Source organism: Myxine glutinosa, chromosome 6 (genome assembly GCF_964187855.1).
Source record: "Myxine glutinosa chromosome 6, kmMyxGlut1.1, whole genome shotgun sequence".
Taxonomy (NCBI): Eukaryota; Metazoa; Chordata; class Myxini; order Myxiniformes; family Myxinidae; genus Myxine; species Myxine glutinosa.
In genome coordinates, this window is record NC_136266.1 from 110613133 (window position 1) to 110630162 (window position 17030).

The 17030-nt window shown below is 49.2% G+C and overlaps 1 protein-coding gene across 10 annotated transcripts in view; it reads left to right on the top strand.

Annotated features, from left to right (window-relative positions):
• The window catches only part of LOC137413183 (MAP/microtubule affinity-regulating kinase 3-like), a 120300-nt gene that overhangs the window by 86456 nt on the left and 16814 nt on the right, over positions 1-17030 (top strand). For all 10 annotated transcript variants that reach the window (XM_078780391.1, XM_078780384.1, XM_078780386.1 and 7 more), the window contains 2 exons: positions 10373-10492; positions 11193-11292. In XM_078780391.1, coding sequence (XP_078636517.1) covers positions 10373-10492; positions 11193-11292 — 220 coding nt within the window. The remainder of the gene's footprint in view (positions 1-10372; positions 10493-11192; positions 11293-17030) is intronic.

Below are 17030 nucleotides of genomic sequence, written 5' to 3' on the forward strand. Positions count from 1 at the left end.
AGTGGCCAGCAATGAGTCCAGATCTAAATCCCATTGAACACATGTGGGGAGATCTGATGGGTTTACAGCTTTCTGACACTGGGTTGAACATTGCACTCCAAATTGCCTTGGTAATCTCCTGATTTTATGATGCTATGCACACATTCAAGGTACCCAGTGCCAGGGGCAGCACAGCAACCCCAGAACATCACTGAACCTCCTCCATGTTTAACTGTAGGGAAGGTGTTATTTTCTTTGAAGGCTTCATTTTGTTTTCTGTAAACATAGAGATGATGTGCTTTATCAAAAAGCTCTAATTTGGTCTCACCTGTGCACAGGACATTCTCCCAGAAGGATTTTGGCTTGTTCAGGTGTGTTTTGGCAATCTCTAGTCAGGCTTTCTTATGTCTCTCTCTCAGCAGTGGGGTCCTACCATAGAACCCCCTTTCGTTGAGTTGACAACGGATGGTGTCAGTTGAAACTATCGTACCTTGTGTCTGAAAGTCAGCTTTAATCTGTTTGGCAGTTGATCGAGGTGCTTTTTCCACCATTCGAACAATCCTTCGCTGCAATCTTCAATTAAGTTTTCTCTTGCGTCCACGTCCAGGGATGTTGGCAACAGTGTCATGGGCCCTAAACTTCCTGATAACATTGCGTACGGTGGACACAGGAACATCAAGGTCTCTGGAGATGGACTTGTAGCCTTGAGATTGTCCATGCTTGGCTGCAATCTTGTGTCTGACCTCCTCAGATAATTCTCTGGTTTTCTTTCTTTTCTCCTTGCTCATTGCAGTACACACAGTGACACAAAACAACAGAAACTCTTTTTCTCTATTCAAACTGGTTGAATGAGTGGTTTTTATATTGCAGGCACCTGCAACTCACCATAGCTGAGTTCAATTCCAAAGTAAAGGAGAATCACCTGCTTGAAATCGAATCATTTCTCACAACTTCTAAAAGGTGCCAATAATATTGTCCGGGCCATTTTAGGATTTCTGTGTGGAATAAGCTAAGATTTAGTCATTTTTTCAGCTTTTTTTTTTTTGTTCCACTGCAAACCAAAGAAATACAAATGTGGACACCAAAATATTTTTTAATTTCAACAATTTTCTGGAAGAAATGGTGCATTATTTGAAAAACGTGCAAGAGTACCAATATTTTTGGCCACGGCTGTATGTGGTGCTGTTTGTTTTGCCTCCCTTTGGGTGTTTGAAAGGGAACAGGGTCTTTGAAAACGGTCACACGATATATTGTTTTGTGGTGCTGCGCACACACGACTCGATTGCCAGAGAGGTAGGCCACAACGCGTTGGTACAACAAGTCTTTATTCAGAGCTCGCACTTCAGCACTGGGTGGGCTCGAGCTTAGAGCCCGCATATATGTCCCGAGGCCACGCCATGCCCCCGGGCGTGGCCAATCGGTCGAAAGGCGGGGCATGCATTTTAGTTCCCCGCCTGGACGCTCGCGCCACCCACTGGTGCGCGGAATTATTGCCCCTTGTGCCCGCCACACGCGCCCCCCCAGAATTCACGCGCACCTGAAGGGTGAGCTTGCGGGGAAGCCGGATGACCCGGCCGAAACGCCCCCTGGCGATGCGTGCAGGGCTGGGGGGTAGCGGGACGGCGGGGCTGGGGGTGCCGGGGTCTGACCGCCGGGGGGCGGCCTCGACGTGGAGGCAGAGCTGCTTGCGGGGGGTGGTCCAGATCGAGGTGGGCCGGCTTGAGGCGGTCCACTGAGATACGATCCGGGGCACCGCCGATGTCGACGGTGAAATATTTGTCCCCGGTCTCCAGCACGCGGAAGGGCCCGTCAAACGGGAGCCGTAGCGGTGCCCAGTGGGCGTCGTGCCGGACGAAGACGTACTCCGCCGTGCGAAGCTCCGGGGCGACGTGGGAGGACGGGCAACCGTGGTGTGCCGTCGGCACCGGGGCGAACCTCCGGGTGGTCTCCTGCAGGGTGGAGCGCTGTTGCGCCGCGGACCAAGGAGCCGTGGAGTCGGGGATAAATTCGCCCGGTACCCGCAGTGGTTGCCCGAAGACCAGCTCCGCCGAGGACGTGCGCAGGTCATCCTTGGGCGCCGTCCTGAGGCCCAGCAGGACCCAGGGGAGCCTGTCGGCCCAGCTGCCGTCACGGAGGCTGGCCCGGAGCGTGGCCTTCATCGAGCGATGAAAGCGCTCGCACAGGCCATTGGCCTGGGGGTGGTAGGCCGTGGTGCGGTGCAGTTGGACGCCGAGCCCTTGCACCACCGTGCCCCAGAGCTCCGAGGTGAACTGGGGGCCGCGGTCGGACGAGATGTCCGAGGGGGCACCGAACCGGGCGACCCAAGTGGCGATGAAGGCTTGCGCCACATCAGCCGCAGACGTCGCCGCCAATGGCACGGCCTCCGGCCACCGTGTGGTGCGGTCCACCATGGTGAGGAGGTGAGTGAACCCCCACGAGGGGGGCAGAGGTCCCACCAAGTCGACGTGGACATGGTCGAACCGACGCTCGGGCACCGTAAACGGGACCAACGGGGCCTGGGTGTGGCGGTGGACCTTTGCGTGCTGGCACGCGAGGCACGTCCTGGCCCAGTCGCGGACGTCCTTCCTGAGGCCATGCCAGACGAACTTCGCCGCGACGAGCTTCTGGGAGGCCTTCGTGCCCGGGGTGGGACAGGCCGTGGATGGCGTCGAAAACCGTGCGCTGCCAGCCAGCGGGCACGATGGGGCGAGGCCGGCCGAGGGAGACGTCGCACAGGAGGGCCGCGCCGCGATGTCGAACGGCACCTCGGTGACGCGGAGGCCTGTGACGGCGGTCCGCAAGGCCTGGACGCCGGGGTCGGCGGTCTGGTCCTCCGCCATCCGGGCATAGTCGATCCCGAGGTGGACCGCGTGCGCGACGGACCGGGAAAGGCAATCCGCCACCGGGTTGTCTTTACCCGCGACGTGACGGATGTCCGTCGTGTACTCGGACACGGCAGAGAGGTGACGCTGCTGCCGTGCCGACCATGGCTCAGCGACCTTGGCCATCGCGAACACAAGGGGCTTGTGGTCGACGAAAGCCGTGAACGGGCGGCCCTCGAGCAGATGGCGGAAGTGTCGGACCGCCAGGTGGAGCCCGAGCAGCTCGCGGTCGAAGGTGCTATAGCGGCGTTCGTACGGGCGAAGCTGCCGGCTAAAAAATGCCAGCGGCTGCCAAGCACCACTCACCCACTGCTCGTGCACCGCGCCCACCGCGTAGTCCGACGCATCGGCGGTGAGGGCGATCGGGCGCCGGGTGCGCCAGCATGGTGGCGGTGGCGTTGGCCAGGGCCAGCTTTGCGCCCGCAAACGCCGCGGCCATCGGCTCCGACCAGGCAATGTCACCTTTGCCCGTCTTGCCCCAGAGGGCCTTGTGCAGGGGGCGGAGGAGCTGGGCGACGTGGGGCACGAAGCGGTGGTAAAAATTTACCATGCCCAGGAACTCCTGGAGCCCCTTGATCGTGCGGGGGCGCGGGAAATCCCTGACCGCCTCCACCTTGGCCGGTAAAGGGATGGCCCCGTGCCTGGTGATGCGGTGCCCCAAGAAGTCGATGGCGGCGACGCAGAAACGGCACTTTGTGGGGTTTATGATCAGGTCATGCTGGCCCAGGCGTTCGAAAAGCGTGCGGAGGTGGAGCAGGTGCTCCTCCCGGGACGCGCTCGCGACTAGGATGTCGTCCAGGTAGACATAGATGAAAGGTAAGTCGCGCAAGACGCTGTCCATGAGCCGTTGGAACACCTGGGCCCCATTCTTCAACCCAAAAGGCATTCGCAGGAACTCAAAGAGGCCGAAAGGGGTGATGACGGCCGTCTTTGGGACATCGTCCGGTTGGACGGGGACCTGGTGGTAGCCCCGGATGAGGTCCACCTTAGAGAACACGGTCTTGTTCGCCAACCGGGCGGAAAAGTCCTGGATATGCGGGACCGGGTAGCGGTCGGGGGTGTTGGCATCATTGAGCCGGCGGTAGTCACCGCCTGGCCGCCATCCTCCACCGGGCTTCGGCACAATGTGCAGAGGAGAAGCCCAAGTGCTGTTGGAGCGCCGTACGATCCCCAGCCGTTCCAGCGTGGCGAACTCCGCTTTCGCCATGGCGAGCTTCGTGGGGTCGAGTCGGCGTGCCCGGGCGTAGACCGACGACCCGACCGTGGGGATATGGTGCTCCACCCCGTGTTTGACGGCCACCGCTGAGAAGGCGGGCCGCGTGAGGGCCGGAAAACTGGCGAGGAGGCGGGTAAACTCGTCCGCTGCCGGAAGCGTGCAGACTAACCTCGCCGGGAGGGAACCTTTCAGCAAGCCGCTTGGCAAGCCGCTCGGTGAGCCTCTCAGCGAGCTGCTCAATGAGCCGCTCAGCGAACAAGCGAGCGAGCTGAAGTTTTCGGCCTGGACGAGACGTCTGCGCTTAACGTCGACCAACAGCCCATGCGCACATAGGAAGTCCGCGCCGAGCAGGGCCATTGGCACGCTGGCGGTAACGAACGACCATTGAAAGCGCTGCCCTCCGAACCGCAGTGAGAGGCAACGCTTCCCAAATGTGCGGATGGGTGTACCGTTGGCGGCAAGCAAAGCGGGGCCCCGGCCCGCGGTTTGCTGGTCGGACGTGGAGGCAGGGAGGACGCTTACCTGCGCTCCCGTGTCGCAAAGAAAACGGCGCCCGGACAAGGTGTCCGTGATGAACAGGAGGCTGCCGGAATGGCCGACGCTCAGGGCCGCAAGTGAGCGCCGGCCAGGTCGTTTCCCGACCCGTCAAAAGAACACGGCGGGCGGCACGTTTTAGCCTTGCGGCCGAACCTGGCATGGTAGTAGCACCAGGTTTGTGGCGGCCGCGTCGGCCGTGCCGGCGGCGGCGGCGGTGGTGGTGGTGGCGGTGGCGTAGTGGGCGGCGCGCAGCAGCGGCCACGAGGGAAACCGGGGGCGCTGGAGCCTCCGCACCGGGAGCCACTACGGCAGCACCGTAAACCGACCGCGTGTCGCAGGCCGCGAAAAACTTGTCGGCCTCTCCGGCCAGGGCGCGGGGTTCCTTTAGTTTGGAACCGGCCAGCGCGAGGCGCACCTGTATCGGTAGCTGGCGGAGGAAGAGTGTGCGGAACAAGAAATCCGGGCGCTGGTCCCCAAGCAGAGACAGCATGAAATCCATCCGGACGGATGGTCGTGTGTCACCGAGGGCGGGAAGGTCCAGGAGGCGGTCGGCCCGTTCGATCTCTGTGAGCCCGAACGTGGCGAGGAGGAGGCGTTTGAGCGCCTCGTGCTTGTGGTCGCCCGGCGGGCGCCGAAGGATGGACACGACTCGGGCGGCAGTGCCGGGCCCGAGGGCGGCGACCACGTGGTAGTACCGGGTCTCGTCCGCCGTGATGCCTCGGAGCTGAAATTGAGCTTCGGCCTGCACAAACCAAACGTCGGCTTGCGCTTCCCAAAACTCCGGGAGTTTGACCGACGGCGTTGGTGGCCATGGCGCGTTCGGGGGTCAGCAACGGCTGAACCAATCGGGGTCACCAGTGTGGTGCTGCGCACACACGACTCGGTTGCCAGAGAGGTAGGCCACAACGCGTTGGTACAACAAGAGTCTTTATTCAGAGCTCGCACTTCAGCACTGGGCGGGCTCGAACTTAGAGCCCGCATATATGTCCCGAGGCCACGCCTTGCCCCCGGGCGTGGCCGATCGGTCGAAAGGCGGGGCATGCATTTTAGTTCCCCGCCTGGACGCTCGCGCCACCCACTGGTGCGCGGAATTATTGCCCCTTGTGCCCGCCACAGTTTCATGGTTTTTGCCTCTTTTTGTGCTTCATCATGAACCCTTTGTTTCATTCCATGATCGAGACATAAAAGATATGCTTTCCGAAGGTGCAGGTAAACCTATCTTTTCCATTAGCAGGAAAATGGAACCATTCTTGGCTTGGTATCCGTCAGATGCACCAATGCTGCTTTTTCTCTACTACAATACTGGTTTGGTCCCTTTAATCATAAACTTGTCTTTGTTTGGTGAAAGGAATTGCCTGGTATTGTTTTGCTGCCACAAAATCTTGCTGTTGGCTTAATAGTTAAGGTGGCTGGCTTGAGATCTCAGGGTCCTGAGTTCAAGCCCCTGTCATTCCGTTGAATTAAAACTAGGTGGGTTGTCTCAGCTTGTCATCCCCCCGAGGTCGGCAAAATGAGAACCAGTTTATCGGGATGAATGAGCTATTCGAGCATCCTGCATCAAAGTGGCGACTTAGTGGCGACCTAGGCGACCTAGCTAGGGTTGTGCCCAATATGGAGAAACTGCTTTGGCAGCCATATGCATCTGAAGATGCAAAAGGAGTGGTCTTCTTCTGCTGCCTCTTCTTCTTCTTCTTCTTCTTCTACTTCTTCCTCTTCTGCTTCTTCCTCTGCTTCTTCTTCTTCTTCTTGCCACATCTTGTGGTTGACTTAAAACAATAGGGAAGGACAAGTGAAAAGGATGATGTGTGGGTTTTATATTGGCAATTTAGCTGAAATTCCACAATGAGAATGTTGGGATCATCCCCAGTTATGCAAGTGGCATCGAGACCTCCGCTTGGTTGAACATGTTTGGTCGTGCTTGGCACTGTGGTAAAGACAGTGTATCGGAGACACACTGATGTGTTACCAGCCTAAGGTTGTGACATCATGCTGCAGTAATAAAGCCTTGGTGCTGCCCTAGGCTTAAGCTCACGGAGTTGCTTTTACCTGTAAAGCATGATCTTTAGAAATGGAGACTATTCACGAAACGTGTTTGAAGGGGGTTTTGGGGCCTGTGAAGACAATGGGCTTGAGACTGCCTCGGGTTTTGCCCCAATTCTTTGTCTCAGGCATTCATGAAGCGGTTTGAAGTGGTTTTGGGGGCTGTGATTAAAATGTGCGGCACACGTTTGTTGAAAATAATGGAGAATAAGGAAAAATACATAAATGGGATTTCCAACTCCACAATTGCAACACAGATCTATCAACATGGACTTTAGACAGTTAAGCTAAACAGTATACTATGAAATAACTGCTCTAACTGTGAGGATCTCTTTGGGACGCCTCAAAACCACAACAATATAATTGATAATTAACATGCAAGGGTAGAAAAAAAAGTATGGCGAGGTTGTTTAAGTTTCACCCATTTCTCAAGGTATGCAACTGATAGACACACGCGCTTACCCTCTTGGTGTCGTTGTACCTTGATTGCATCTGCTTAAATATTTTGGCGATTGCTACGCAGCTGGTTCAGGACATGTTTACACAACACAGCCATTTCAGGATACAAAGGTAGCTTTGACGTATTCACCATTTGTATCTTAATAGCACCCCGATGTTCTTCGAGTGGTCCAAAGAGAGAATAATCACATGGTGGCAACTCCAGACTGCATGGAGGATAATTTCCAACTTTCCAACGCATCTCCACTAGAGTAGGATTGATCAAGGTTTACTTGTGTGATGGTGCGGTGAGGTCACCCTGAGCATATCTGGTCTCTTTCTGCGTGTCGTTGGTCTCGCTTTCTGGCATTCAACAAATTCTAGGTGAATTCAATTGTTATGGTACCAAACAACTGGAGCCATAAGCTTTCTGGATGATGGCAGCACCTTGAATTTTTTTTATTGATGTTGGAGACCATGGATTTCTCCATTCTATGCCGGCCTGCTTTGACTCTGGCATAGGTCCCAGGTCTCATCACATGTCGAGATTACTTCTGAGAAATCATTTCCCTCCATCTGGTAGTTTTTCAGGATCTCTGATGCAATGGTCCACACACAGGAGTTTTGAGGTCCACACAGTTTAGGATGGGAGGACGACCTGCTGATTAAGGATTCAACTGAGGGATCAGAAATGCAAATAGTTGGGAGAAAAGGAGCAAAAACGAACCACGTGGAGTGAAAACAGAAACACAAGCCGACTAGCCAAACCCGAGACGAGTCGGTCAGACTTTAAGAGGGACACTGATTCGACGAATACAGCACAACAGGGTACGATTTAACATGGAAAGTTTTGGAGGTGGAAGCACTAGCTGCAGATTCAATCTCCATGTGGAGCAAACCTGGAACCCGAATTTCAAGTGGGAATGAACGATCGTTTCCCCTCTTCCAACAATGACGTCCAAATGTTCTGCAATTTCACGTTTAATGATCTGGCGGTTCTCCAAAATGATCCGTTCGACACGTTTAATGTTTCCTTGAGGGAGAGCAGTTGGTTGCATGTGAGAATGCTCAAGATCACTCACCGAGTCAAAGCTATATTTGAACTTGCAGCACCATTTTGTCACGTGACTGCACTCCTGTTGCACTCCTCTGACGAGTGCCGCCATCTTTATTTTATCCAAAATGTTTTGTCAAGCCTTGATGTCACTTCTTGCATAACTTGTGGACAATATCGTTCTACAAAATATCGGCATTCAAAATATTGTTGCACATTCTACAATAAAAAAAGTTTTTGTTAACCTTGAAGCACACTCGTAGTATCTACTCTAGTATCACACACTTAGTCAGGTTCACTATGTTAACAAATATAATTTCGTTCAAAATTTTGGGAGATTAGCAAACCCGTACATTTTTAGAATCATCAGAGCATGGAGAATCCGAAAATCAATCTTGGCATTTGCACACACACATTTTGGATTTTCAAAATGGCCGCCATAAAATACATATTTTGCGCTATCTCGGCTTCTAGACAACCTAGAAACTTAATTAAATATGCTAATCCTATGTTTTCTGGGTCAAGGAATCCAATAAAGGCCTCAAAATAGTGCTCAGGATTATAGAAAAGCAACAAACAAAGGTAATTGAAAACCATTGTCTTTATATTTGTGATATAACTGTATTACATAATACATGATATTGTAAGTCCTTTGAAGTTATAGGTCTGGGTTTATAAAGCAAGAAAGCAGCCTTGTTAGTATCAGATTGAACTATAAGTCCTATACACAGGATCTACTAGGTTTATACCGTTCAGGAATATGCTTTTACAGATCTTCATCACTGTCCTGACTAACATCTGGAAAGTCCTAAAAGTGAAGCAAGTGTTAGGATTAGAAGTCTAATGATCCCACCAATGGTTTTCTTGACCCAGAAAACATAGGATTAGCATATTTAAATAATATTCGAGGTTGACGAGAAGCCGAGATAGCGCAAATTATGTATTTTATGGCGGCCATTTTGAAAATCCAAAATGGCGGCCATGCAGGTGTCTACGCAAATGCCAACATTAATTTTTGGATTCCTCATGCTCTGAATATTCCAAAAATGTATAGTTTTGCTAATCTCCAAAAATTTTGAACGAAAAAACAGAGTGAACCTGACTAACTGCCGAGGTGCTGGGAACACTGTCTTATATATCCAGCCTGGACCGATACACGGGCTCCAGAACACAAATGCACAAAGAGAGACAGTTATGAACACACAAAATGTTTATTGACAGCAGTTCCTCTTAGGTGAGGTAATCTGGAATTATATCCTGAGCTTTGGGACTATGTCCCAAATTTATCTGCCAAAGTACAACATCACGAACAATCCATAATGTATCTGCCACAGAACGGCTTTGCCAAGCTATGGAAGCTAGGGATGTTTTTTGTGAAGGTTTAAGGTTGAATCCAATATGGCTGCCAAACGATGTTACCTCTGATGTCATAAATGTAATATTTCAATACAAATGGGTCATAAATGATGTGCATGCAATTTAAGATTTTTAGGATAAGGAATTCAATTAAAACATTACTGGCTGGTATACCACTTCACCTATGATGTCATAATTATGATGCATTTGTTCCCCATTTGGAGTACTTGACAGTGTGCCGGGTTTCGGATGCTTCCGTTCGGCGGTTTCCGAGGGATGGTTTTTCAATTATTTGCGTTTAGTCCAGGATGGCTACCACGCTCCGTGACCTGTGACGTCACAATTATCGTGGAAACATTCCGCACGGGTGTCGCTACTACCCTGGGGGTTTCGTCTCGGTCGGACACGTGGTTGCTGATAAAAACGAGGTTTAGCCGTACGGACGGACGGACAGACGTACGTTCAGAAGTTCCCCCTCTCTCCCCATCTTGTCTGCCGCTCCCCTTATTTTGTGTTTTATGTGTCCGTTTGACTTTTTGTGTGGTTAATGTTCGCTCTTTCACGAGCCTCGATCTTGTATACAAAAAAAAAAAAAAAATGTCTCAGAGTAGAGGCCACACATCTACACAAAAAGAACATGAATCCAGGAAGTCTTTATTTTGCGTTTTGTATTTTGTTTTAATAATATTCCCATATTCTAGACTCCCTCACCGTAACTTTTTTGAATTTCCTCAACAATGCAATTGACTTTGTCTTTGATGGAAATTCCAACATTTGTTACTATAACCTCATGAGAGTCTGATTCGCTAATTTCAGGATTTAAATGTTTTGTTTTGTTTTTATTCCATTTGCATTTGCAATGTGTTGCAGGAGCTGAGGGAGAAGGTTTTGCGAGGGAAATATCGAATCCCCTTCTACATGTCGACAGATTGTGAGAACCTTCTCAAACGTTTCCTCGTACTCAATCCACTAAAACGCGGCAGTTTGGAGGTAAAAAAAATGTGGAATGAAGTTGAGGTTCAAGTGCAGTATCTGTGAATACAAACCGAAAAAACGAGTGCGCTGTACACACGCAGACACACATGATACACAAAGACACATGCACACGCAATGTACCATGCTCTTTACACAACTTTGGTTCTACCAAAGCAGTTTCTTGGCAAGGGTTACAATCCTGGATGGATCCCACGTCGATGCAGGATACTCGAGTAAGGATGTAATTGTGGTGCCGCGAGATAGCTCATCTGCTCTTGGCGGAGGACACCGTGGGATCTTTAAGGTCCACCGACAGCCACGGCAGGCAGAACGGCTCCTCCGGCTTGACATCCATCCGAGGGACGGTGCACATGTCGACGCATCACCCTTAATGCGAAACACCGGGATGACAGTTTATAGCTGGGTCGGGATTCAAACCCAGGATAGACAGCTCAGAGGTGAGCGTGCACACCTCTAGGATTCTAGTGCATCCTGCCAGCCCTCATGACACGAGATTTGAGGTTATAAGCCCATATTATAAACTCCTGATTAATGCCAAACTTATTTTTGTTTATTATACCACCATGATGATCACAAACTGCACTAAAATAGACATGCAAACAGCATATACTGCTTACAAAACATTTTAGGGGTTGTGGTACACGTGGTCGGATGTGTTTAACTTGACGGGATGTTGTTGTGTGCTTTGTGACAGCAAATAATGAAGGATCGCTGGATGAATGTCAGCTTTGAAGAAGATTTGCTAAAGCCGTATGAAGAACCAGAACTGGATATTAATGACACCAAGCGCATTGGTGAGACAGTAGGAATAGTTATAGGGAAAAGAAAAAAAGTTTTTGGTTCTGAAAGTGCCTTTCAAAATTTTCCCGTCAACCTATTGACCTATTGTCAACCTGACCTGTCAACCTATTGACCTATTTATAATTGAAAGTTTGCTCAAATTTCAGCCGTTGAGTTAACATAGGGAACTGCAATGCTCTGTTTCTACTCAATGTGTAATCAATCAAATGCAAGTACCTTTTTGCTCCCACAATAATCGAATGCTGAAGCAATACACCGTTACATATTCTTCAACGAGAGGTCCACCTGAACTTTGACCTCTAGTTTTATCCTCTTCCATATTTACAGCGACATCACTTAAGGTGTTTAATTTGACTTGCCAGAACGCCAATCGCAATCGCATCTCGTACAGCAGTCACGACCCTCTGTGCTTTGTCTAACAGAAGGAGGGAGGCACACCTCGCTGACGTTGTGGCAGGTGCCAGGGCTCGGGAGGGAGAGGGTTGGGAGGGCGTACCTCGTGTTTCAGTTATAACTATTTGTGTTTTCCATACATCGGCAATATTTTGCACGTATGGATGTTACTGATTTATCATTTTCTCACAGACCTGTTAAAGTGGAAAAACCATTGTTCAACGGACATGATAAATTTTGCAATTTGTCCTTGCGAATTGTCGTATAAATGAGGCAACGTAGGTCGATCAAACTTTTGTTGGTCCTGCTCAATTATATAATTATTTTGGTTAAATTATACGAGATCGCCGGTGGAATCTGTGTCATTTGACGAACCATGTTTTCGCAATGTATCCATGATGTGCCTGGAAGGGTGTATTAATGGGGTTTATGAGAACGACAATGGAACAAGGTAAAGAAAATATACAGCCGGATGGCTGAATGGAGGTGTACCGTCATTCATTAGATCATGACACTTCAGGTGAAAGCTTAAAACTCATGGACATGAGGGTGGCTGTCATTGGAATACGAATAAGAGTTCTTCCGATGACATTTTATAGAAACTAAAAAAGTTTTATAACTAAAAAAGTAGTTACCTTAAGGAACTACTTTTTTGATGCTTTCTTTGTGGGAGCTCTAACCATGCGGCTTCGCCCCTACCTATAGTGTGACGGCTACGGGCTACTTCCTGGTGGGTTTTCAGTGAGAGTAACAGGAGTGTTTGCGGTGAAAAAGCAGGATCGTTTCTCTGAGGAAAGGCAATCTTAGTTTTGTGAAGCAGTTGCCTCCATCATTTTGCATGTCGAGTATTAGTTAACTTTGCTAACTTGTGCAGATTTCTGCACAAGTTTTGTCGTTTGCCGTATCTGCTTTGGATCTGTGCCAAAGCGAACTGGTAATTACAATGACACAGTCCGGTCTAAATTACGCAAGTAAATTCTGGATTAATGCTTCATTGATTTGCTTCATGTCATCCACAGTAACTTGTTTTACCCAACGTGAGCTAATGTCGGCTCCTCGGCATATTGACTAATTGATTCACCTGGATTTGGTCTTTACTACAAACCAAACACTTCGGAGACGCTTGGCTACCACTTATTGGAATGGATAGATTGATAACATTCATCAACCACAAGAGTGAAGCTTACTTTGAGACAAACTGCATATAAAACAAAACGATACAATGAAATAATAAACCAATAGTAACAATGCAAGAAAACACCTTGATAATACACTAATGTTGATATAATAAATTGATTATTATAATCCCGTATTGCACAACAAGAAGACGTCATGCGTAGCGCATGATACTTGCAAAATCCCCCCCCCCCCCAAAAAGTTTTCCATTGATACAGCAAATTGTCCATTTCATGAAGATTAAAATTTACGATCTTGATCAAAGCTCGGGTCAACAGGATGAAAAGTGACGATTTTTCAGATGAAAAATGATTTTGTACGTTTGACCTTCAATTGACCTTTGACCTTTTAACCTCGTAAATAGGTGGTTTCCCAATTCAGTGAGGCAATCCACAAATGCTGTTCTATTTTCAAGTCAATCGGATGAAAATTGATGGGTTTTCACATGAAAATTGATGATTTTGGAAGTTTGACCTCTAGTTGACCTTTGACCTTTTGACCTCAAATAGTTGGTTTTCCTATTTAGTGACTGTGCAAATGCTGTTCAATTTCCAAATCAATCGGATGAAAATTGACGGTTTTTCAGATGAAAATTGATGATTTTGGAAGTTTGACCTTCAGTTGACCTTTGACCGATTGACCTCAAAAATAGTATGTTTCCCCATTTAGTGACTCGATATGCAATTGCTGTTCAATTTTCAAGTCAATCGGTTGAGAATTGACAGCTTTTTAGATGAAAATTGATGACTTTTAAAATTTGACCTTGAGTGGACCTTTGACCTTTTGACATCAAAAATAGTATGTTTCCCACTTTAGTGCGGCAATATGCAAATGCTGTTCAATTTTCAATTCAATCGGATTTTAAATGGCGATTTAAGAAATTTGACCTCCAGATGACCTTTGACCTCAAAATCCATAGGCTTCTCAATTGGGACGTCCTAGACAACTTCGTGAAGTTTCGTGACGATCTGTTTCGAATTGTGACCTGTAGGCCGGTGACAAACAGACAGACAGAACCACAAACGCAACCGACCAATATACTTGAAAAATCTTCGATTTTGCAAGTAATGAACAAACGTATTAGGATCAGGAACAAGGAAGGAAGAAAATAGAGGACGATCGAGGAGGGTGACAAAAAAGGCACAGTCAATGCAGCAAAGAAGAAGAGCGTTTAAAGGTGCAACTGAATCGCAACACAAAAAGGACCAAGACAGTCTTATACCAAGTTGATCCGATGCCATCCCTTCGTGTGACCCCAGATGGCTCTCTGCGAATATGAACCCGAAGTCAAAGATGAAAATGAAAAATGAAGAATCTGAAACAACCTGAGGATCAATCTCTCAAACAAAATGGCTGATGAGATGTGACAAGTTCATAAAGAAATAGTCGACATTTATGCGTTGGGATGACGTTTCGAGAGCCTGTCCAGAGAAAGTGAAGATCGGTGGTGAACCGGACCGATACTAGCTTGCCTACTTTATCTATTCTTGATGAGAGATTCACGACAGAAGCAGGATTTGAGTATCACCATTTAACATTTTTGTGTCGTGTTCCAAAGCATGCCATCTAGTTAAAGCCTTCTGATTGGGGAACATGTCTGTGCATGACGTGCCTCAACCCCGAGTTGAAAGTGACACTCACTTTCGCTTCCAACAACAACATTATAACAGCTGCTGAGATCCACAACCTTATCAAGGACAAAACATAAATCCGCCTGAGCATTTGTGATCTCAATGATGTGACCTCGATTGAAAAGGAAAAAAATGGATTATTGATCTGTAGCGTGTTGGCGGAACGACGACTCCAGGTAACCTCACAGGTATTCCGTCCGCCTGCCTGGAAAATGAAGATTTTGAGTTCATTTTCCTCCAAAAAGGAGCTCCCACTTTGTTTTGAATAAGCAAGATGCACACTTTGTTGGTCATGAATATATAACGTGGAAACTTCCGGATCCATGTGTTAGTGCAAGGTGTCGGTTCATAATGATATATGTCTCGAGTCCTGATGTTTTGATTCTGATTTCACCTTTTGTCTTGTTTGGTTTGTCTGTGCTTTCACTAAATCACTCGCTACAAGTCCCATGAGTAAATGATTGTCCTACCCGTGACAAAAATAACTATTGAAGGATCTTTGTGACGTCATGGCAGTATTGTGCCACTGCAACATGAGTAATGCAACAACTGTGGGGGGAAGTGGTTGCATTTTACACATCAACACGAGACCAGAGAGTACTCGCACTATAAATGGCGTAAAACCTGGAAGATTTAATAGGGAATAACTCAAAATCGGGAGGGACAGAGTGAGATCAAGGTATGGTTCATCAACACGAGAGCATTTGGGGATTACTATTCAAAAGTGGTTGAGAACTTTGGTCATTAGTCTTTCACTCCCAAAGATTGCGGAAGCGGGTAACAATAGATTTGTTACGATTTCTTCTTGTTTTTATGGAGGGGGCGGAGGAGAGGTTGGGAGTATTCTGAAGAACCAGTCGCATCTCTTTTAAGCCCTAATATATGGCAGATAGATGCAGGAATTGTGCCTTTGATGATACAAGCGTGGCATTTGGCACACAGTCTGAGTATGTCCGAAGAAAGATATTTGGCTATAGGGCCATTGCAGATTTGTTCTTTTATTGAAAAATGGCCGCCATTGTCACAGGACAAATATTGTGACATCACGGTTCTTGGTAGGAACCTGGTAGGAACCACTACCAATGCAGGAGTTACAGGCAACAAAAGGCTGGAACTTCTTGAACAGCTCAAGGCTCCTTTATTCCAACAAACCTCCCAAAACCAAACCGGAACTCCTTTAAATAACCCCCCCCCCCCCCCCCCCCCGTCACTTCCGCCAGATCCTCTTAAAGGTGCGTGGCTCCAATAACCGAGCGCACGCAACACCCATACCGTCAATAACCCCATTGGTAACGTGACAGTGAATTATGAACAACCCAGCCTCTATGGGGTATCTCCCATATGTGCCCCCCCAGAATTCACTCGCACTGGCAATGTCAGTCGTTGGGAGGCCTTAACCAGCCAACCGGGGGGTGGGGCGGGGGGGGCTGGTCCAGATCCAAGTGAGCCGGCTTGAGGCGGTCCACCGAAAGGTGGTCCGGCTTGCTGCCGATGTCGACCACGAAGAACTTGTCCCCGGCCTCCAGAACGCGGAAAGGCCCGTCATAAGGCGGCCGAAGCGGCCCCCGGTGTGCGTCATGGCGAACAAAGACGTACTCCGCTGTACGTAGATCCGGCGTTGATCCCTAGAATTATGAACCACCCAGCCTATATGGGGTATCCCCCACAGTTTAATGAAATAAAGCACGGAAAGGCTGAGGTAACATAAATATTTGATACTTTGAGGGACCCTCCACGCTGACTCAAAAATAGACAGGGGTATAAGAACCACCTTTAGAGGCCATTTTTCCCCGCAGAGCAGGGGTTGGCCTTTTTTGGGCACCATGGCCCCTCAGCTTTGCATCTCAAACGTGTCTGGGAGCTTGATGGTTGCGGCAATCCGTGCAGCCGCCTGCGTGGGAACGCTCCAGCCAATGGCGCCGAAAACACCCAGGCATGAACAAGCAGCCAGCCGGCCCCTCCTTGCCTCCACCACCAAGTGAGAAGAGGCTCTCTCTTACCCCGAAAAGTACCGCAGTCAAAAGACTCCCCCCCTCCTTCGACTATTCAAATGTTCCAAAGCTCCGAAAGCTCCCCACCAAAAGCGCACAAACTCCAGCCGCAGCCTGGAGCCAGCGACAAAAGTCGACCGCCTCCACACAGAGAGAGAGAGAGAGAGAGAGAGAGAGAGAGAGAGAGAGAGAGGAGAGGAGAGGAGAGGAGAGGAGAGGAGAGGAGAGGAGAGGAGAGGAGAGGAGACGGGACGGAGAGGAAGACAAAGACAGATTCTTCCTCCTCCATTCTCGAAGGCTCTCAATGACGTCACCCCGACAAATCATGAACTTCGGGGGCGGGGCCTCATGGCCCTCTTGGCCGCCCACTGATTCGCCGCCTCTATTGGGCGGGGCCTTTTTCCTTATTCGGTTGGTGGGGCTGGGTTAATTGTCTATTATGATTCCTTGGAGGTGGGGTTTAATTGTCGATCGTAATGTCCGGGTACTGTCGGCGATGGTGGGGCGGGGTTTAGCCCGATCGGGAATGTTCAGGTTTCT